At 45.3% G+C, this 22313-nt stretch overlaps 1 protein-coding gene and 1 long non-coding RNA gene across 3 annotated transcripts in view; one reads left to right on the top strand and one right to left on the bottom strand.

Moving 5' to 3' along the window:
- LOC146855532 (uncharacterized) overlaps positions 1-22313 on the top strand; it is a 552836-nt gene that overhangs the window by 341093 nt on the left and 189430 nt on the right. The gene's annotated exons all lie outside the window — the stretch shown is intronic.
- SLC38A1 (solute carrier family 38 member 1) overlaps positions 1-22313 on the bottom strand; it is a 408924-nt gene that overhangs the window by 97413 nt on the left and 289198 nt on the right. Inside the window, exon 5 of the mRNA XM_085653365.1 lies at positions 14767-14840. Coding sequence (XP_085509491.1) covers positions 14767-14840 — 74 coding nt within the window. The remainder of the gene's footprint in view (positions 1-14766; positions 14841-22313) is intronic.

Below are 22313 nucleotides of genomic sequence, written 5' to 3' on the forward strand. Positions count from 1 at the left end.
ACTGGCTAGACCCGGAGGTATCAGAGTGCTTTACATAAGGTTCCACAGAAATTACAAAATTACATCAGTTACACCAGTTACACGTTACATCAGTTACTAGAAGTTACTAGATGGTTGGTACCCCTACTTCGTACTACTAGCGCCTAGCCCAGACAAGGTGCCAGCAAATGCATTTAAATACAATTTGGTCATGTGGCTGGACCCCTTGACAGTGGCTTTTAATGCCATATTGGCAGAAGGTGTGGGTTCTGACTCCTGGAGGTCCTCCATTATAGTGCCAATTCACAACAAGCATTGTTTATAGTGCCAATAGGTCTAGCCTTGGGACCTTATAAGTATTTAGTTGTGCAGCACAATAGCCTTGGTCCCAAAGGCAAGACCTATTGGCTATGCCAATGCTTGTTACCCCTTGTTAGAGCCCCTGCATCTCCACTCTGCCTATTGCTAAAAGAATTAGCCCCCCCCCCCACGAAATTTGGCTCTAGTTGCACCTCTGGCCCAAGACAAGTAATCGCGATCGTGTGCTGCGAGCGATGCGCTTAATGAACATGACGAAGAAAGCCAGATGGCGCCTCTGCTCGTAAGCGCGCACCCGCACACATGCCTACAAGCTGTAGGCCGGACATGGTAGCATTTTTTGAAGCCCTTACTAAAAGTCTCGCCAGACCAGCGCATGCGCTGGGTCAGGCGAGACCTAAAAAAGGAGACGAGACAACCCCGCAATTTCTTTACTGGACAGTGCAGGCAAAATAGTCGGCAAACTACTGTTGACTCAGCTGGAGTCATGGATGGAAGACAACAACATTATGTCGCACCTCCAAGTTGGTTTACGCAAGGGGCAGAGTGCCATAGACCACATTTTGAGATTGTACATGATCTTCCTAAAGTACACAGTTCTGTGGAAGTCTTACATTTTTCTCGACTTCTTAGACCTAAAGACATCTTTTGACAATGTTGATCAGTCAGTTCATTGGAGCATTTTGGAGAAATAAGCAGTACCTAATAATCTATTAAGATTGATAAACAATCTTCATACTGGCAACACAGCAACAGTGAAATATGGAAGCAAGGGGGAAAGCACAAGTATGTTTGGTATACACACAGGCATAGGCAGGGCTACATTTTAGCCCCAGCCCTATTCAACCTCTACATCAATGGCATAGGGAAGTTTCTTGCTGATTTCTGCCTCGATGTACGTAAACTGGAGAATGAGAACATACCAATCCTGATGTTCACAGATGATGCGGTTATCCTGGAATGAACAGAATTGTCAATGCATCAGCTGTTGGGAGGATTTGAAATATTTTGTAGGAGAAGGAAGCTAACTATCAGCACTGAGCAAACAAAATTTATGATAATAAAATCTGAAGCTAAATTAAAATCTATCTTCAGGATCTATGGGAAACCCATCGAGCAAGTTAAAACCTATGACTAGTTGGGCATTCGGATTGATGACCAGCTCCGTTGGGGTGCCCAAGCAGCCCAGTCCAAGGCAACATTGTCCCAACAGGATGAGGCAATATGGAGATTCACAAACAACTGCAAAAATTGTCTAATAAAGCCAGTGCTTACCGCATATAAAACAAAAGCTGTCGCAGAAAGTTCTTATGGTGCCTAAATCTCAGGTCACACAAATGTGCAGGCTCTACAAAAATTGGGTAATTTCGTTTTGAGGCAGGTATTACATAAAGGCCTCGGAGCTCCAATGGTATGACTCAGATTGGAGCTGGGAATGATATTTGTGGAAGACTTTATAGGCTACTGAGTTCGAGTCCGGTCTACCCCGGCCCTCGCTGAGTACTGGAAGACCCTGAAGTATCTCCTGAAAAACCACAATTGCAGCAGAATAGATTGATTCAGGCACGTTGAGTACATTCCGACGTTGATAGACTGCTCAGAATCAAGGCGCAATCCAGAAACGACTAATAAAGAAAGCCACATTACAATTGGTGAGAAAGAAATATTGGGCTTGTATGAGGCAGACACTCGAGGTTAAGAAAAGTGTTCTATGGACAAATTATTTGGCTCTGAAGCCTGAATCTCGCTGGGAACCATTCCTTGACCGGATTGTGACATCAGAGAAAAGGGCTTTATATGTTAGGTTCAGATTAGGAACCCTACAGATCCGGTTTTAAAAAAAATCCTTGTCCTTTATGTCATTAACTTTTCGAAGATTTTAACTCTTTCCTCTGTTCTTGAAACATAATATGAGGAACTGCAATGATGACCTAAAACTTTGCTACAGAAGAGATTGTTCGTAAATTTACCAGGTTGTAGCATCCTACATATATTCTGCCTGGAAAGCCAGCAATTGGATACAAAATAGAGACGTGAGATTAACTATCATAGCAAGCTTGTTCATTAAGCAAGACCATTTGCCATCATTGTTTCGAAATTCTGCTTTTAAAATTGCATTTGCACTTTGTACACGCAAAAGCATTTTTTGAGGTTGCAGTATGTTTATTATTGACACTTGCGTTTTACTACTCTAGAGGTAGTTGAAACATCGATTATGAAAGGTTCTTTACTGCCACGATTTACTCACCGACAAAGTTTGCTTTGAGGTTCCCTTTTACATGTGAGCGGCAGGCTATTAGTAAAAATATTATAGTGTCGTCCTTTTGACGGCCTGCTGGCAGTGAAGGTTGACCACTGGTATGACCATGCTTTGTAAGAATATATTTTTATAAACCATTCGTCTAGACAATGCCGTTGGAAAGGACTGACACTTTATCTCAGCAAGACTAGAGTTTCATGTAGCACTTTATTAGCTTTTTCCACAGTTAAGTTTACCAACAACTGCTCTTTTTGTAATTTTTGTATAATAGGTAATTTGCCTCCATCAGCTTTTTAGAAGACAGGCTGCATGTATCTACCTAGATGCAGCCCAAGTCTTTATTAGTTCAGACGCCCTGCATCTCTAGGCCGTGTTTTATATGAATGCACTTTAGCAACTATTTGCACAGACAAGGCCAGCAAGACGGATTTACATTTTGAGGCTACTGAAGATTAGCGTTGCTCACACTACTAATACACACAGTACTTAATTAGATTGTTGTAGGTTATTTGTGGATACATTATGTGCATTTGCCCACAGGCATGCTGCTTATGTTCCCTATGAATGCATTTTAAATTTGTTCAGACAAGGTCAGTGAGTAGGATCGATATTCTAAGACCATCGAAGATTATGGTTGTCTTACAATAATACTATTACACACAACACTTTATTAGGTTCCCTGTACAATCAAGAACAACAATAACATAATTGTATCTGTATGATCCTGATTTGTTTTAATTTTATTTTTTTAATGTATTATATGTAATTAGGGAATCAGCAGTTTGTTAACTTTTTGAACATCAGTGTATGGTTTACTTGCAATCTGAAACAATAAATAAACTGAATTGAACCGAAGGGATATAATAAAGTGGTTGAAGATTGTCCTTCAAAGAACTTGTAATGCAGTGGAGTTTGATTGAAACTGCTTCAATCTGTCAAAAGAAAACATGTTAGCTGAGGTATCTTTGACCATGTACTACTCAAAGTGTTTAAAAATAAAATCAAATAATGTTCTTCGGAAACCGCCATTTGCTCAGTTTTTTTTCAAAATGTAAAATGCACAGAATCAGGGATTAGAGCCTAACGACAAAGGCTGCTCTCTGCTTTGGGGGCTGGCTTGAGCCTACGGCAGTTGTTGGGTCCTGTCAGTGAGAGATACCAGACAACCAAAGCACTCTTCTCTGTGGTTAAATTCACAGTCTCTTGTGTGATGAAAGTCATTGACCACCTCACTATCTGAGAAGTGACGTGCTCTATCTGGACCTTTCGCCACCACCAGACAGCTGGTATCAGCATCAAGCCTGTCGTCATACTGCATGCTGCACCACGGTGCAGTAGATGGACCGCAGCAACAGTCACAAGCAATTTTCCAGATCAATTTCATAAACACTTTTGGAATAGCCACTTAATTATGTTTAGTGTGATTGATACCTATTATTAAATTAAATTAAATTGCCTAAAGGTTCCAAAAGTCAACTAAGTGAAATGCCTCCGCAGGATGCGGTGCTGCCACAGCACCACCAATAAGTGAATATAAAAACACTTTCACATGCAGCCCAGTAAACAGTTCAACGAATCCAAATGTTATGTTCAGTGGCATTAGCTACTAATACATGTTTTGTCCGTCAGTGTCTTGACCTACTTATATACGCTGAAAGTGTTGAGAATTTGTTCACCGGGATTACCACTATGGAAAAGCATGTCCAGGCTGTCCAGCATCACCCAAGTGCCCAAGAAGACTACACAAACACGCGTTCAAGCTATTGTGATGTCTTTCGAAAGATATGTGTGGGTGTAGCTTATGTGACCTTTCTGAGGCAGTAGGAGGGCGCTGCCGAAGTGCCCGCGTCACTGCGTGAACCCGGCTTTTCAGGCCAGCGAGTTCTTTGATCGCCTGACCTCATTTGAATGTTCTGTCATCAAGAGATAAGCAGGAAGCAGGGATATATCTGTCCTCGCTTACTTAACTACGATGCAAACATTCCACCTCATAAACTGCACTTATTTCCTTGTCTTGGATTAAAGTCAATATTTCTGTTTCTCGTTGTTGCTGGAAAGTAGGAATTGCTGACAGCTACCAGGGGCGAAAGATGCGAATAGTTAAATCCCTTGACAGTACATTAAGTAGCACTTATATGACTTACATTAACAAAAGGCACTTTTCTATAAATGTCTTTTTTTTTTTTAAAGAAAGTTGGCACTTAATCCTGGGGTTTAGGTGTTAGCCTCTCATATTCTGCTGACTAGTAAGAGTTGTCTTTTGTATTTAGAGTTTCTTGCAACTGGCAAAGCATGTTGCTTTAGAACAACTTCAGAGGTTTAGTGATCCAGTGATACATTGTGTGTTATAGGCCACCTGTGGTTGTCCTTGGTGTTTAGGTCTGGCTTGAAAGTGCAGCTGTCTCCAACCTTATGTGATGCAAAACAGAGTTTTCTGGAGTACTACAGAGAGGGCTGTGGCTCAGCCCAGATGTTGGTTTATCGGAGTATAGCTTTTGATTTGTCGAAAACTGTGTACTTCCACTGAACGGGTGCTTTCTCTCCAACCAGCTGCTTTAGTCCGGCTCTTCATCAAGCAAAGTTAGTGGGTTCACCTTTCGGTCACACACAAAGGGCGCTGTATTGGACGGAGCATGCCCTTTAAGGACATACAAATGCCCCAGTGATGCTATTAAACAACTTCTCGAAGGTAATTATGGTGTTTTTATCTTTTCTGGTTGCTATGTGGGAAAGACCCCAAAGTACTCACAGAGTTGGCAGCCAGGACCATGCCTGTGGGTGTTGACGGTGCTAGTTCAGTTCGAGCCCCAGTGAGCCTGCTGAACCGATGCATTGGGAGTGGAGAGCGAAGGGGAATTTCCACTGTGTAGGAAGTTCTCCCTGTTGGTTCCATCCTAAACCATTGTAGACCCCCCTCCTCCTGAATAGCTCACAATCCTCTCACCTGGCACTCCTGCACCAATATCCAAAGAGAGAGCAGGTGAATTACCGGCCAGCTGTAGACCTATTGCACTCACTGTCTGTCTTAAATCTGAATCAGGGAAGGCATTTAATGATTGTTCGCTAGCCTCTACCACCTGGTCTAGGGACTCAGCAGTCTGAGTAGGTTTTGCAATGGTAGCACTCTTCATATTATCGCTCTGGTTAACAGATTTTCCTCTCCGAGATGCAGTGGAATGTGCAATACGTCTCTTAAATTTCTGAAGCTGCGATGTCGAGCTTGTGGCTAAGTTGTTGGCTCCGCTAGCCTGTACCTGATGCATGAGGGCAATAACAAGGGATTAGTTCCTCAAAACAGGGCTGTAATAGAGTTGGGTAGAGCCTGCCCAGCGACCCTCAGCTGGGTAGTGGAATGTAACCTGCCTCAGCTGTTCGCCGTGCGCCACACTTACCCCCAAATAAGAAACTTGGTGACTCTCCCACGTTGCAGACAACCCAGCCTCTAATTTCAGGCCTACCACTGTTTTGCATGCCTGACAGTTAATGGCCCATCTTAAGCGGCAAGACACAAATTGGCGAGCGGCAGATGTCCTTGGCCACCAAGCTCGGCAGGCTTGACGTGGTCAGCTTAGACTATCTTCATTGAGATGCGAGTGTCCTATCCGCTCCTCATCTCAGACCCGAAAGCGGGACTTAGCAAGGGGGAGGTCCCTGGGGTGCATCAAGCAACGGATCATGTGGGGTCCGCCTACTGCGAGGTGCTGCCTTATTCTCTTCTCTTTATTTGTAATTCTGTAAAAGGCTGACACCTCATTTCATAGATCACAATTTCTCCTGCTTCGAAGCCCTATCCCTGCTACCTAACATTACCTAATCTCCCCCAGTTTATCTATCTCACAAACCATTTCAACAATCTCACCACATAGCCCCCATTAATTATCACACCTAACTGCTATTAATATAATCTATTACAAAGTAATTGGAGTAAATGCATGCAATGTTTTTTCTTGAGAATACATGACCAATTGCAATAACCAGCATTTAACCCCGGGGTTAACCACTAACCTTGGGTTCCAGAGCAGAGTGCTACCCGCCGTAAATAACTTCAATGCCTCATCATGGGTAGTAAGCATTATATAAATGCAATTACAATTAAAATTACAATCTTCTGGCCACTGAAACTAGATGCCAAGTCAAGGCCTCTGGACAGAAAGATGAAGTCCACCAGGTAATAGTGTGGGTGGGTGGGCCGCGGTGCAGTGGAGTGTGTAGAATTGAGGGATACACGCAATCATATGGCAGTTTATGTGTCAGCGTTGCCTCCAGCTCAGGCCTCTGCCATTCCCTATCTGTACTAGTAGCTTCAGCTTCATACTCCGTCCCTTCTTATATGGGTGGCTATAATAACAGGTGAGATGATACTTTGGACATGAATCTGGGGGCAACTGTAGAGACCCCCAGAGCGTCTCCACTAAAGAGAGGTAGGCGTCTGCCTCGAACTGGCCAGGGGAATATCAAGAAGCTTAATGAGGCTCCCATTGCAGCACAGATTAGGAGTGGGACAGCTAGCAGTGGCACTAAAAGCAGTCTGTTGCGGGACTAGGTGATGTCCAAGGGCAAAGTCTTAATCTCCTGCTTGTCCACTGCTAGCATGGAGGGCCAATCATTGACAAAGGGGGAAAAGCAACACTCGGGGGAGCTGCTCCACAGCTTCACTCAGTCCTGCAGCCATCTCAACACTTGGGTCTCGTTCTAACTCACCAGGTGGCTCTCTCTCCAGTCTTCCCGCACTGGGGGTTGTTGAAGATACTACTGCTGTGAAGGGAGCACAAGAACCATTTGTGTCAGAAATTTTATAGTTGATACAGGCTCAGCAGGTGGAGTAAAAACATTACGCACAAGTCAGAGCAGACAACAATCCTTGGCTGAAGTCACTGGTAAAGTGTCTGCCCTTTCTACAGAAATGGCAGAACTACAGCAGCAAGTTGCCGATACAGAGGAAGTAGGAACAGCCACTGTAAAATTTATTGAGAACCATGATAGTCACTTGGCACTGGTCCAGCCCAAACTCGAGGACTTCGAGAATCGTCAGAGGCGGAACAACCTGCGGGTGTTTCGAATACCTGAAGGGAACGATCCCCTGCAGTTCTTTGTGCAGCTGTTTGGTAAGGCATTTCCTGAATTTATGGACTGGGACATGGACTCACAAATCCAGAGGGAGCATCAGCTCCCCATAAATCATAATAATACAGCTTCTTCAAATGCCCACCTGGCATATCCCTATCCTATTCTAGTATATGTCGCAACCTTTCTGCTACGGCAGGCAGTCTTGCTGAAAGCTCGTCCAGTTTCACCTGTGATGGTCGATGCCATGTCTATCTTTGTCTGCCCAGAATTGTGCAAGCACACAATGGACAGACGCTGGAAGCTTTGCCAGCTGATTGACCCCGTGAAGGTGGCTGGAGCCCAAGATTTCATGCAGGAGCCAGCCAGGTTCAAGATTGTTAACAATGGACAGATTCAGTTCTGTTTTACGGCAGAACGATGTGCTGACCCTTAGCACATTGAAGGGGTCTACACTGCAGATTGTGCGTGCACATGCTCTAGTGCTTCTTTGCTTCACTGCTGAAAATGTTGTTGGTATAAGCATATGTATAATTGTGTAATGCCAGGCTCTCCCAGACTAGGCTCCCGCTTTGTTTACTTTCCGCTTCTCTTTCTTTTGGGCAGTAAGTGTGGCAGGGGAGTGTTGAGGGGGCATGGGGAGGTAGTCTCTCCAGGCTGTGTTGTCTATCGACAGCATCAGGAAGGGGATGATTCCCTTCGCTGGACACGGGGGTCCCAGCAGCAGGGTGGGGTTGGGTGCATGTCGGGCTGGGGTGCACTGCAAAGTTATACAGTAAAATTTGTTATTGATGGGTTAAGGGTGTTATGGGGCAAAAAAGTCATAAAGATCAAATATTGCAGTTCGAATTAATGCTATTAGGGGTACACATGGATGTTGGTCTTTGATCTGGGATGGCTTTCCCGGGTTCGGGGTTGTGCTGAAATGATTAGATCTAAGTGTATGTCCTGGAAGCATCCAACCTTAATTCATCCAGCGAACGACAGCTAGTATGGGAGGAGATCACAATGTATAGCCTGCATTTGCTATCTTTAACAGAGACTCCCCTCACTTATAAATATAATCTTTTACTTAAACAACTGGGCTACAATATTGTCATAAATACATCTTAATCTGTCTTCATACGGGGGAAGTTATTATGGCAGTTAAGAATTTAGAGTTTAAGGTACTGAAAACAGCCTCTGATCTGAGGGGGAGATGGGCGAATATATTGCCAGAAATTTGTTGTCTGTGCTTACTATGGGCTGAACGTGAATGACCCTGGGATGTTAAATATGCTTTGCCTTGAGTTATTGGACTGACCTGAGGAGAAACTATTAATGGGTGACTTCAACTGTGTGATGGATTACAGTACTGAATCCACTAATCATTGTGCCTAACCCTGCATGTCTAAAAGTAGGGCATCTATCCAGGAACTTGTCCGCCTGCATGGGCTGACAGACATTTAGAGGGCATTACCTGCTGCTATCCCGTTATACTTTTTTATGTCCCCACATAAGCATTATTCTAGGATATACATGGTATTTGCTAAAGGGTATTTGGTAAAAAATGCAAAAATGGAGGTATGTCCTAAAATTACGTCTGATCACAATCCCATATTACCGTTTAGTGAAAACGTCTGCGGTTAGGAGAGAATGGCATCAGTTCTCATTTCCTTGTCACCACACCACTGACCATGATTACTGTAAACTTGTAGTTGGTGCTCTCACAGAATTGTTAAAAGTCAATGTAGGCACAGCTTCACCGCTTATGGTGTGAAATGCAATGAAAGCTTAAATCAAGGATATAACAGTGCAGTTAATTTTTAGTAAAAACAAAACCATACTAAATAGTGTTAGACAGCTTGGCAAACACTACATGCTGGGGCTATAAGCACGGGGGGCATGAGGAGCTCTTTATATTTAACTGTATACTAAACGGTCCCTCCTGGGGCAAAATGTAAGGAAGAAGGTAGCAGCCAGCTATCTTAAAAACAGGGCCCACCAAAACGAATATGGGGAGCAGCTGGGACGAGTTTTGGCGCACCAAATTTCAGATAAAAGGGATAAATGTCTGATTCGGCGTATTTAAGCCAGCTCTGGATTGACCCATACTAATCCTCAGGGTATTGCAGAACAGTTTTCCTTCTTTTATCAGAAATTGTATAGCCAATCCCAAGCATTGAGTCTGTCTGGACTCAAGGCATATATTCAAGGCAGTAGGCTGCCATGCTTGGGGAAATCTCATATTTGACCCTCGAGAAAGATATTACTGCCTGGGAAATAGGGGCTGCTCATGGGGCTTTGCCGTAGGGTAAGGCTGCAAGGGAGGACTCTATCCCAATTGAATTTCATAGTATTGTATTAAGTATTGAAGGATATTATAGTTCAGCCGCTTTTAAGTGTGATATATTGTGTCGATAGTCGGGGGGAATAAGTGCATAGTACTTGGAACATCACCAGTATCACTATATTCTTGAAAAAGAGCAAACCATCTGATGAGATGGGCTCATATCGACCCATCTCTTTGATCAAAGATTTTTGCCACTATTTTAGTAATTCAACTTGCTCCCCTTCTATCAGGCTTAGTGTCTCAACAGCAACACAGCTTCATTCCGGGCAGGGACACCACCAGCCACATTAATACAGCAATTGCCGCTTTTGATGTGGCAGAAAGATCAGGAAAAAAGCTGGATATGATTTTATTGGATGCCGAGAAAGCATTTGATCATGTGATCTGGGGCTGTCTGTGGGTTACGATGGGGGCCTTTGGGGTTGGCAATCGATTTTGTAAAAGGGTACAGTCCTTTTATAGGATATATATATAAGGACTCCTTGCTTCCAAGCTTGTCAATGCTGGGATATCATTTAATGAACAATGTGAGTAGGCAATCAACAATCAACTAGGTAAGAAGGGCCTCTTTGACAGTCTGTCCTCCAGCTTTTCTTGCAGATTCTACCGCTTGGAAAAGAGAGATCTGGAGGGTGATCCATGTTCAGTTTTTCTGGTTGAGCACTTTCCTTTAAAGCATTTTACTGGTTCATGCACGCTTGCTCCCAATGCATGCAAACCTCACCTTTTGACTGCACTGTGCATAGTTACAGATTTACAGATATTTTACTGCTGGGTTTCTGGATAGAAAAAAAAAAAAAAAAAAATAGTCCTGAAGCTGACAGAGGATGGGCTGCTACACACAGGCAATAGGGCAGAGTCTAAGGACTTTGCTGAGGGAGTAGGGGTTCCTAGATAAGTAACATTGCTGGCAACATTTAAATATGGTGGGGCGCGATGCCCAAAAAACTCACTACATCGATGTTGCCTTTGCTGGAGGGTCCGGCTGCCGTCTTTCTCTCCTCCTGGCATTCTCCTACATCGGTGGTGACTAAGGAGGAAGGGGAAGGACTTCCTCTCTTGTACAGTGCGAAACCAGCCAATCCTGGAGCTGTGATGCAGCTCCAGGATTGGCTGGAGCAGGATAACCCAGCGCTCATTTTGAGGCTGGGGGCCTGCAGCTGAAATCTCTCAGCTTCCTAGGACCGGTTTCTGGCATTTCAGCCGTCTTCAGCCAGGCTTGCTTGAGTGCTTGCAATGTTCAACACTCCGTCCATCATTTCCTTTGGTTTTGCTTTGTTCGCCATAAGTTGGCAGGGTATGCTCAGACGTGAGTCCCTTGCTCACTTTGCCACTGGATTCAAGCAAGCCTGACTGAAGACGGCTGAAATGTCAGAAACCGGTCCTAGGAAGCTTGTTTCCGGTCCAGGGAAGACATGGCTTGGCAGTTCGGGCTGGACTGTTCCCATGAGGCACAGGGTCAGACTGATTTGCATATGGCCATGTCTGAACTGGGGTGGCAGAGTGGGCTAAAGAACGGTGATGGATTAAACCCAGATCAGTTGACTGCGGGTGAGTGCTTGCAATGTTCAACTCTCCGTCCATCATTTCCTTTGGTTTTGCTTGTACATTTGTGGGCCTGAAGTTTGGGACGAGACATTTGGTAACTTTCCAGGCCCACTTGGAAAAAGACATTGACTAGATCGCCCAAAGTTTGGTCCATCTCTGATACCAGATACGTGCATTGCATTTGGTAAGAAATAATGAAATCTGGGAAGAGCCTACTTGTTGAATGTCCATTGGGAGACTGCAGGATCCAGTTGCCATTGAAACAGAGCAGTGGTTCTCAAATCTGCATGTCGGAGTCTGAAAGGACTTTGGGAAAAGCTATTATCTAATCTATTGGTGGTACACTAATCCATCGTCTATAAATAAAAACTAACCGAACAATGGTGAAAATGGAGGTTTCTGTGTCACAACAAATTTGACTCTATGGTGCTAGACAACCATCAGTGCCACACCAGGGGCATTTTTGGCAAACTCAGGCGTTAGCCATCACGAATTATATTGAGGTGATATGTCCCAACATTCTTTACTTTTGGATGATGTTGTGTTGCTGAGCCTACTTGCGGGATTGCAGAGTCGCACAGCAGGAAGAATAAGACTGGGTTGTACCCTGTTTGTTGAAAAAGAACACTGCAGTGTTTAGTGGCATTCCCTCCCATGGATAAACTACAAGGCCAGGATGTTTGTGGTTTATTCTAGACTGTTGGTTTGCATGTTCTCATCATATTTCGACTAGATCCCATGGATTATCTATTTATTGTGATGGGCCCTAAACATTAAATTTTAAGGGGTGGCGGAAATTGATGTATGTGGTCTGTGACTCTGAACAGCAATGACTCTGAGGTGGTTGATTGCAGAAATCACCACAAAAGAGTTGTATGAAGTACATGGTTCATATTCAATATAGTCACATTACATATTATAATGCCCCCTTGTACAATTTGATGTATGACCTCTAAATTTCACTTAAGCATTCTCCATACAGACAGAGCATAGCATAATCCATTTAAGAGATGGAGCCCAGTGTATACTGATGAGGCATCAGGGCCCTATGTTACCCTCCCACCAAGACAGCTGTTTTTCTTGAGAGGTCTTCTGTTGGACCTGCTAAGAAGAGAGGTGAAGCAGCATTTTTCCCATTCCTAGCATAGGCTGCAGTCCTAATGATGCAAGAGCTCGTCAGCACTAGTCCTCTTGAATCCTTGAGCCTCAGGCCCTAATAATATATGAGCTTGGAAGTGAGGGACAGATTCTTTCATCTCTTGTGCATTCTCTATTGTGAAACCCGTACAAACTGAAGTCTTTAAGAAGCCTGCACTACTGTTTCGCTAACTAGTACCACGCTATGCAATATTTCCAAAACATCCTGGAAGCTGAAAAAGGTCTATTGAGCAGATGAACTAGTGAATGGTCCAGCGTGGGAACTATATGGTGCCCTTTCTGGTAGGACTTTGGCAAAATTCAGAGAGGCTAAACTGAGGCTGAAGAAATGTGCCACTAATGATGATCCCCAATGATGAACCTTAGTCACGCCTGAAGGCCTTTCTATAATGTGTTGTCTACCAACTGCATCAAATGTATGCCAGGGTCATCAACTTAATCCTTAAAAAAAAGAAAAACTGATGAAGCAAGGCGAGCTCTATAAAATAACATATCTTGGGCTATTTGTTTCAAGCGAGTATGTACAATGTTAACCTAAATGGCCTGAGGACACTGATTGACAGAGGTTGGGGCGTAACAGTTGTGCTGAGGGGTTAGTTTACCTATTGAGAGATAGGCTAGTGGCAAAAGAAAGGTATTTTGTAATTGTACAAAAATATTAGTCTTCTATTTAAAGTTTGCTTTGTTGCTTGCCTCGTAGGCTCCAAACAGTTTGTATTTCAGAATATCAACTTGCTTATTATTGATCTGGAGCAATATTGACTGTAGAATATTGTCCTCAGGGGTTTCATATTTTGAGTCCAGAGCTCTGCAAAAACACTGACAGAGCAATGGGAAATCTAGTGCCCTGTCAAGTCCAGCCCACATTGGTATATATATCAAGGTACATACATAGTTGTCCAGAATCTGAGCTTGCCGACTTGTTTCTTAGGAGTAGAAGGTCACACATGCATGATGTAAACCTTTACTGGTTGGACTGATTGACTATAGGGTGCAACAGAGGCATTTAGAGTCTTTCATCTCTAGGTAAAATGAATCTAATTAGATTAGTGGTGATGACAATTAATTTCGATCTGGATACTAGCATATGTCAAATAAGATGAACTTACTCTCGCCCAGATCACAGCTGGATAGCTGTGATAAAACGCATTCAGCATAAGCCCGGCTTAATTAGGCCTGGACGTGAAATTCTGCTCCGCTCGTGGAGTTTGCGGACTTTCTCAATATAGACTTTGGGGTACAGTAATCATCTAGGAAGGGGCAAGCAAATCTAGTACAGTTCTTTTATACAAGCAGGGAACAGATGTAGACGAAGAGGTTGAATTAACCAAAGGAGAAGTGTTATCAAATTTAAGTTTGGGATTTAGGGTTCGTTTGAGGCCATATCTACAACCTGTGTGTTCTACCTAGTAACATTATGCTTGCATGCGGATCAAGTCAGACTCTCAAATGCACTTTCTCTTAAATCACTCTTCCCACCAGGACCCGTGATACATGCATTGCAACTGCTTAGATCTTTGGACACTGGAAAGGAAATGATGTAACATAGAGGCACTAAGATTTTACTGCTGGGAATCTACTATTTCTACCTGAACACATTTTTCATGGCCACATTAATATATTTCAGTTTTGTCGAGGAAAAATGCTGTTGCGAGGTGTAGAACACTTTAAAGTTGTGTACTGTATCATGAACTCCGTTTTAAATTGTATCTCAACATCGAGGTTTGTAGTTCACTGATCCCAGCACCACAGAAGTATAGAATACGATGCACGCAACCTAAAAGGCCTACAGTGCAGCCACCTACCCCAACACATGTAGGCTAGCGGGCATAAAGAAGATTCCCACCCAGAGTGGGGACAAAACTGAGGGTGAAGCAGGCAGGTAACACTCAGTGGGACTGGACAGGCATGAATTCTGCATTCTGTAGACTGAGTACATGGAACGAAAATTAGATCCTGAGGCAGCAGTTTCCTGCCCTGCCACAAGGTGGCAGACTTTAAGACTTTTAGGAACAGGAGAGAGCTGAAGCACAAATTACAATATTATACAGAAGCAAGCCATATACATATTCAATCAAATATGACCATTTTCTCCAACTAAACATACCTGTTTCCTTCGAGCATCTCAGGAGCAGGTTTATTGAATACACAGAGAGTACTGTCACCGATATCAACAGCATCCTGGAAAAAACGAAACAATAAATGAAACGTGTTGCTAGAGGACATAAATAATTCGCCTGCACATCACATGTGAATACGTGAGCCAGTCACAGGGACCCAGTCTGTAGAGCCTGGCTTTAGCACTCTGGTTCTTATCCGAATCTACGGCTCACTCTAGTAACTCTTCCAAAGATGCCGCATCGAGCCCATGCAACTCAATCCATTCCATCTGATCTATATATGGCCTCTTTCCAAGTTGTGGGGAGCATGGGTGATAATTATGGCACTAAGTAAATACCAATCCCACAGGGTGAAGTATTCTCATGGAAGGAGAAATTACTACTTATTCTGAGTTCAACAGGTCCCACCTCCCAGCTGCTCCTCCCTCCCTCTGCCCTCATTTGGAGGCCGCCGCTGGCTCGCTGAAGGCGCGCCTAAGGCAAGCCCGTCTGCGCCCGTCCGCGCCTGGACCGAACCCAGCGCCAGAACCCCTGGACCCCGCACCCCCTGCAACGCCAGACTGCACTACGACGCAAGCACCCTCCACGCACTCAACTCCAGACGAGACCACCCCTACTACCGGGCCACCCCGAAACGCACCCAGGGGCCTTTCACCTGCCGAACTGCAGATTCACCAGCATCCAACCCTCCACACCACCAGCCAGAGAACCCAACCACCTCCGCTGCATCCTCCTCAACACCCGCTCCACTTGCAAGCACGCCATCGAACTCTGGGAACTCCTAGACTCCACCGCCCCCGACGTCGCCTTCCTGACGGAGACCTGGCTGAACGCCACCTCAGCACCAGACAGCGCCATAGCCATCCCACAGAGCTACAAGATCTCCCGAAGAGACCGCACCAACGGAGTGGGAGGAGGAATCGCCATCATCCACAAAGACTCCATCAAAATCTCAACGAACACCGATGACACTCTCACCACCGCCGAGCACATGCACTTCCAGATCCACACCGACCCCAAAACCACCCTCAGAGGAACTCTCATCTACAGACCTCCCGGACCCCGCCCACAGTTCAGTGAGACCATCGCCGACCTCATCAGCACCCACGCCCTCGCTTCCACGGACTTCATCCTCCTCGGGGACCTGAACTTCCACCTCGAGAACAACAACAACGCCAACTCCAGCACCCTGATCGACAACCTCGCCAACCTCGGACCCAAACAGCTTGTAACGACACCTACCCACGCCGCTGGACACACGCTCGACCCCATCTTCTCCGCCAGCCCCCACGTCTCCTTCAACCACACCACCGAACCACACTGGACCGACCACAGATGCGTCCACTTCACCTTCAGGAAACCCACCACACACCACCGCACCCAACAGCTACCACGCCGCTGCTGGGGCAAGGTCACGAGGACCAACTGACTACCGCCCTCGCCCTGAGACCACCCACCGACCCCACCGACCCAGACACCGCCGCGACCAACCTCACACAGTGGATCAACGACTGGGCCAACACCCTTGCCCCTCTCAAGACCTCTACAACCAACCACACCAACAAGAAAGCCGCCTGGTTCACCAAGGACCTCCGGATCTCCAAGCACACCTGTCGGAAGCTGGAGAAGAAATGGCTCCACGACCGAACACCAGACAACCACACAGCCCTCAAGAGCGCCACCCGCAGACACCACCAACTCATCAGGACCGCCAAGAAGACTGCCTTCAAGGACTGCCTAGACAACAACGCACACAACACCAAAGAGCTCTTCAGCATCGTGAAAGAACTCTTCAACCCCAGCTCCAACACCAACGACATCCCGCCATCTCAAGACCTGTACGACTCCCTGGCCACCTTATTCCACCGCAAGATCACCGACATCCACGACAGCTTCAACTCTGACCACCACGCACCCACCACCGAGTGCACCACCCCTGCGACTACCACTCGCACCAGTCGCCTGACCGTCTGGTCCAGCGTCAGCGACGAAGACACCATCAAAACCATGAACTCCATCCACTCCGGATCCCCATCGGACCCCTGCCCTCACCACGTCTTCAACAAAGCCAGCGCAACCATCGCGCCCCACCTCCGGAAAACAATCAACTGTTCCTTCGAGACAGCAACCTTCCCAGAAAGCTGGAAGCACGCCGAGATCAACACCCTTCTGAAGGAGCCCAAGGCGGACCCCAAGGACCTCAAGAACTTCCGGCCCATCTCCCTGCTCACTTTCCCGGCAAAAGTGACCGAGAAGATTGTCAACAAACAGCTGACCCACTACCTCGAAGTTAACAACATCCTGGACCCTTCCCAATCTGATTTTCATAGCAACCACAGCACCGAGACCGCCCTCATCGCCGCCACTGACGACATCCGGACCCTGACGGACAAAGGAGAAACAGCCGCCCTCATCCTCCTGGACCTATCAGCAGCCTTTGACACGGTCTGCTACCCCACCCTATCAGCACGCCTCCATGACGCCGGTATCCAAGAGAAGGCCCTGGCCTGGACCACATCCGTCCTCTCCGGCAGAACCCAGAGCGTCCGCCTCCCACCCTTCCGCTCCAAAACCACAGAGATAATCTGCTGCGTCCCACAGGGATCCTCCCTCAGCCCGACGCTGTTCAATATCTACATGGCCCCCCTCGCCCACGTCGCACGACAACACAACCTCAACATCATCTCCTACGCCGAAGACACCCAGCTGATCATATCCCTCACCGAAGATCCCCACACCGCCAAAGCTAACCTCCACAGAGGAATGAAGGCCGTAGCCGACTGGATGAAGGACAGCAGACTAAAGCTGAACTCAGACAAGACGGAGGTCCTCATTCTCGGACCCACCCCATCAGCCTGGGACGATTCTTGGTGGCCCACGTCACTAGGCACAGCCCCGGAACCCACGGACCACGCACGCAACCTGGGGGTCATCCTTGACTCCACTCTCTCCATGACCAGGCAAGTCAACGCCATCTCCGCGTCCTGCTTCAACACCCTCCGTATGCTCCGCAGGATCTTCAAATGGATCCCCCTCAACACGAGAAAAACCGTTACCCAGGCCCTCATCACCAACAGACTCGACTACGGGAACACCCTCTACTCAGGAACTACAAACAAGCTCCTGAGACGACTACAACGCATCCAGAACGCCTCGACCCGACTCATCCTCGACGCCCCCCGCCGCAGCCACATCACACTCCACCTGAGAGGCCTGCACTGGCTCCCCATCAACAAAAGGATCCCCTTCAAGCTCCTGATCCACGCACACAAAGCACTGCACAACACCGGACCCACCTACCTCAACAACCGACTCAGCTTCCACACCCCCACCCGTAGCCTCCGCTCAGCCAACCTCGCCCTCGACGCAGTCCCCCGCATCCGAAAAACCTCCGCCGGCGGCGGCAGATCCTTCTCCTACCTCGCCGCCAAGACCTGGAACACTCTCCCCACCATCCTACGGCAGACCCAGGACCTGCTGGCCTTCAGAAGACTCCTCAAGACCTGGCTCTTCGACCAGTAGCACCCCCCCTCCCCAGCGCCTTGAGACCCTCTCGGGTATGTAGCGCGCTTTACAAATGCAGTGATTGATTGATTGATTGGATGCCTGTGGGGGCATCATTGGCTAAGGCGGGCAACTTTCAGTTATCACTTTGCAGGACACTTTGCACTTGTGTAGACACCTTCCAATGGGGGAGAAGACGTTTGTTAAAATGGGCAGGAGATATAAGTCTCCGAAGACATATTTGGGCTTTAATTCCAAAATCCCTTCCTGTAAAATCAGCACTTTTAGAATATATCACTAAGCCAGATATTGCTTATCAAGTCTTGCTACTAAGTGGTACAGCCTTTGAGTTTCAACTCCTTTACCAGCTCCAGGAGATAGTCTTGACTGCGCACTATTAGCTCATTTGAGAGAGGAGTTTGCACAATAAAAACTGTGTTAAATAAATGGAATGAAATACTCCTAATACTTGAAACAGCAATGGTAAACAGCAATATACACCACATTTTCTATTGCCTTAGAACCTAACGAAAAGTCTCACAATCTAATTTCTTTTAAGTCTTTTAAACAATTATTAAAATATTTTAATATAAAATATGAACATAAAATAATTGTATATATTTATTTTAATCCTGGAACTAAACAAATAAACTGTTACCATACATTCACTTAAAGGTGTAATAAATAAATATTTATTTGAAATAGATTTTTAAAAAATTTTGAATAACATTTCTTAAAGGAAAATTAAAAAAAAACCCTGCAATAGCATTTTAATTGAATACGTATTAAAATGTCTTCAATATTAAAATACGTTTATTAATACACTTTATAACAATCTAATAATTAGAATCTGTGGGGGATGTCATTGAGTATAGTTAAGACCACCCACATTTTAATAGGAAATGAATTTTTGGGTTTGCTAATAACGTTGTTGCCATTTAACAACTCTTCACAAAACTTTCCCCAAAAAGTCTCATTCACCTCACCTCCGTCCTGGAAAATGTTGAGATGAACCGTCAAGTGGGGCCCGAGAAAAATGAGGGTCCGAAAACCCGTTTTCCCCATAGCAAGATTTGATGCAGCTACAGCCAAAATGGCTGAACTGCACTACACCAAATTTGCCACAAAGCTAGATCTTGAGCTAGAAAGATTGCTTTTTGTGATTTGGTGTAAATCAGTTAAGTAATTATTGAAAAATTAAGGTTTAAAATGTAAAATATATATCACGCTAAAGAGGATTAGTGGACCCGACAGACCTAAAAATAAGATCTGATTGTCTGCCACCAAATCAACAAAGATGTGGCAGCAGCCATTTTAGAACTCAGGGACTCAGTCTTTTAATATATATATTTGGTACCGTGGATTCTCAGAGGATCCGCGGTACAAGTAAAAACAAAAGGCTTCTGCCCTTTTAAATTTTAACCACCCCAGGTGTAGGTCAGGGCCCAGGGTGTCGGCACAAACATTTTTTGGTGGGAGGAGGGGGTGCCCCCTCCCTCGCTGAGCCATTTTAAAGCCCTGGGGCTGCTCACCGTTTAAAGGGGAGATTGTGCGCAGCACCGCTCCCCTAGCCATTGTTAGGCGCCAGGGCCCCATATGAGGGGTCTGATTTCCTTTTTTGGGGAAGGAGAGTAAGGATACCCCTACTAAACCCATAATATGGCCCTAGGGATGATGCAATTTTTTAATTAGGAGAGAGGCTTCCCTCCCTAAGCCATCCTATGGACACATGGACCCAATACCCGGGGCCAAAGCTATTTTTCAGGGTTAAAGAAAAATGGCCTGCTTCCACTGGCTCCCGTGATGGAAATAAAGTGTCACATGCAAATTAAGCGTTATTCACGTGAAACTTTATTTTGATGAACCAGTATTGAACTGTGGGTCTGTGGTCAAAATACGCTATTAAGTAATATTTGAATGAATGTCACAACACAGCAAGTTTCTCAATGGCAACACTTATGCATTGTGGGACTTGTTTGCATTAAGCTATATGGTCATATGGTCATGTGGCATAAAATCACCTGTGTCTTGTTACCTTCATACCTATGATTAAGGCTCTGCTGCCAAAACGCGCCAGGTTTACCTGCAGCCACATTTACATTAAAACAAACATTGCAGATGCTCTGTGAATTGGCCTCAGCAATTCTTTTCATATATATAAAATCCCTTTAGATCTACTGAAATCAGATCCGGGCACAGGCTCCAAATTTATTTGTGCATTTTGGTTATAGCAGCAACATGTCCACTATTACTCGTTCGGGCCAAACCTGGCCTTGATCATATATAGGCTGCAAACTAAACACCTCATTTTGTAGTCCACACGTGATCAATTGTTGATGATGGTAACTAACAACAGACTATACATTTCTGAATGTCACTGCTAACAGAAGACAGGCTAACAATCTGCATGTTGGCACAACAATAACCTTGAGATCCCTGATGTGTATAAATAAATACATTCACAATGAAATCCTCAACTAATTAGATGAATACATAGATAAGTATAGGTATCATATACACCACTAAAATATTACATCAAATTACAAGGTCTTGCGTATAATTCATAAATAAACAAACAAACAGTAAAACTCCAGCAAATGTGTGTTTCTATAGCAGCAAATGTGAGTGTGTGTGTGTGTGAGTGTGTGTGTGTGTGTCCGGTAGTGAAAGTCTGCCATCTCAATTGTGTAAGGTAGTGGTGGACCTCCTTAGAAAGGTTTTGGGCATGTGCACTTATTTTTCTTTAGTAAGTTAATCCTCAGTGGTGTAATTGGGGCTATATCTATTATCTATTGATTAAAATGTTAAATGAAAGTGTGTCAATGTGGAGGCGAAGTCCACCATAATGTATCCTGGAAATCATGCTGTCACTCTTAACGTGATCAAGTCTTCTTTCTTATCAGGAATGGAGAGGCGGGTAATTCATGAGGTAAAATGTGACCAGATATGCTTACCTAGTACATACAGTACCTCAACGAAGTACTTACAGTGTGCATTTTATCTTTGCTCGAGCTTACAAAACTGAATAAGAAATATTTTGTTTGCTGAAGAAACTACAAAGGGGCCTAGAAACAAAGGGTGCTCAGGCCTAGCAGCCCCATCTTACCTGTGACCGGTCCTCTGACCAGCTCAAGGCCCTTTCAGACCCAGCTTTGACGCGTCAAGGCTCCCTCCTTATCTCTTTTGCCTCTCTCTCCCTCACTACTGAATATTGTCTCTTTCATTTCTCACCTCATCGCTTTCACCCAGTTTACTGCTTTTTTTGCTTTAGTTCTTTTTAGCTATTTTTCATCTTACCTTTCACCCTGATTTCTGCATTTTCTTAAGCTCTTTGCAGTCACTTTCTCTTTTGCTCTTTCCCCCGGTTTTCTCATGTTTTGCCCATTTCTTGAATGTTTTTCTGCTCTCACCCTATTTGCTTTTTAGATCTCCGCCTTTGTGTGCTCTTGGCCCACCCAAGCCCTACCGTACCTTTTTCATGCCTCCGCTGCTCCTTGCCTGCTTCTTCTCTTCTGCATCTTCTTTCTGCTCTGCCGCACAGCCCCACCACCATCCCTGCGGCCCTCCCAGGACCTACTTAATGGTGACTGCTATGTGTTTGCCAAAGGCATGCCAAAGCCAAGCTTATCTACATCCATCTGCGCCTAGACCGTGCCCTGGACTGCACCCAGCACCATGAACCCTGGTACAACCGCCCAGAATCAAAATGGCTCAACGCTCTCCATGCGGACATACCCAACCCGAAGGACAACATCAACGTGGATATTAATTTTAACAACTGGATCAAGAGCTACGCATACTCCCCAGCACCGATCAAACTAAACAAAGAGAAAAAATACAACAAACAAGCCAGTTGCTACACAAAGCACCTCTGTGACACCAAATGACACTGCAAACAGCTAGAGACACTGACAGAACCACCTTCAAAACTGGACACAGATGATACCAGCAGCAACTAAGAGAAACCAAGAAAAGAGCCCTATGGGGATGCATTGAAGGGAGCTCCAACAACAGTAAAGAAATCTTCTTG

This window comes from Triturus cristatus, chromosome 4_1 (assembly GCF_964204655.1).
Source record: "Triturus cristatus chromosome 4_1, aTriCri1.1, whole genome shotgun sequence".
NCBI lineage: Eukaryota > Metazoa > Chordata > Amphibia > Caudata > Salamandridae > Triturus > Triturus cristatus.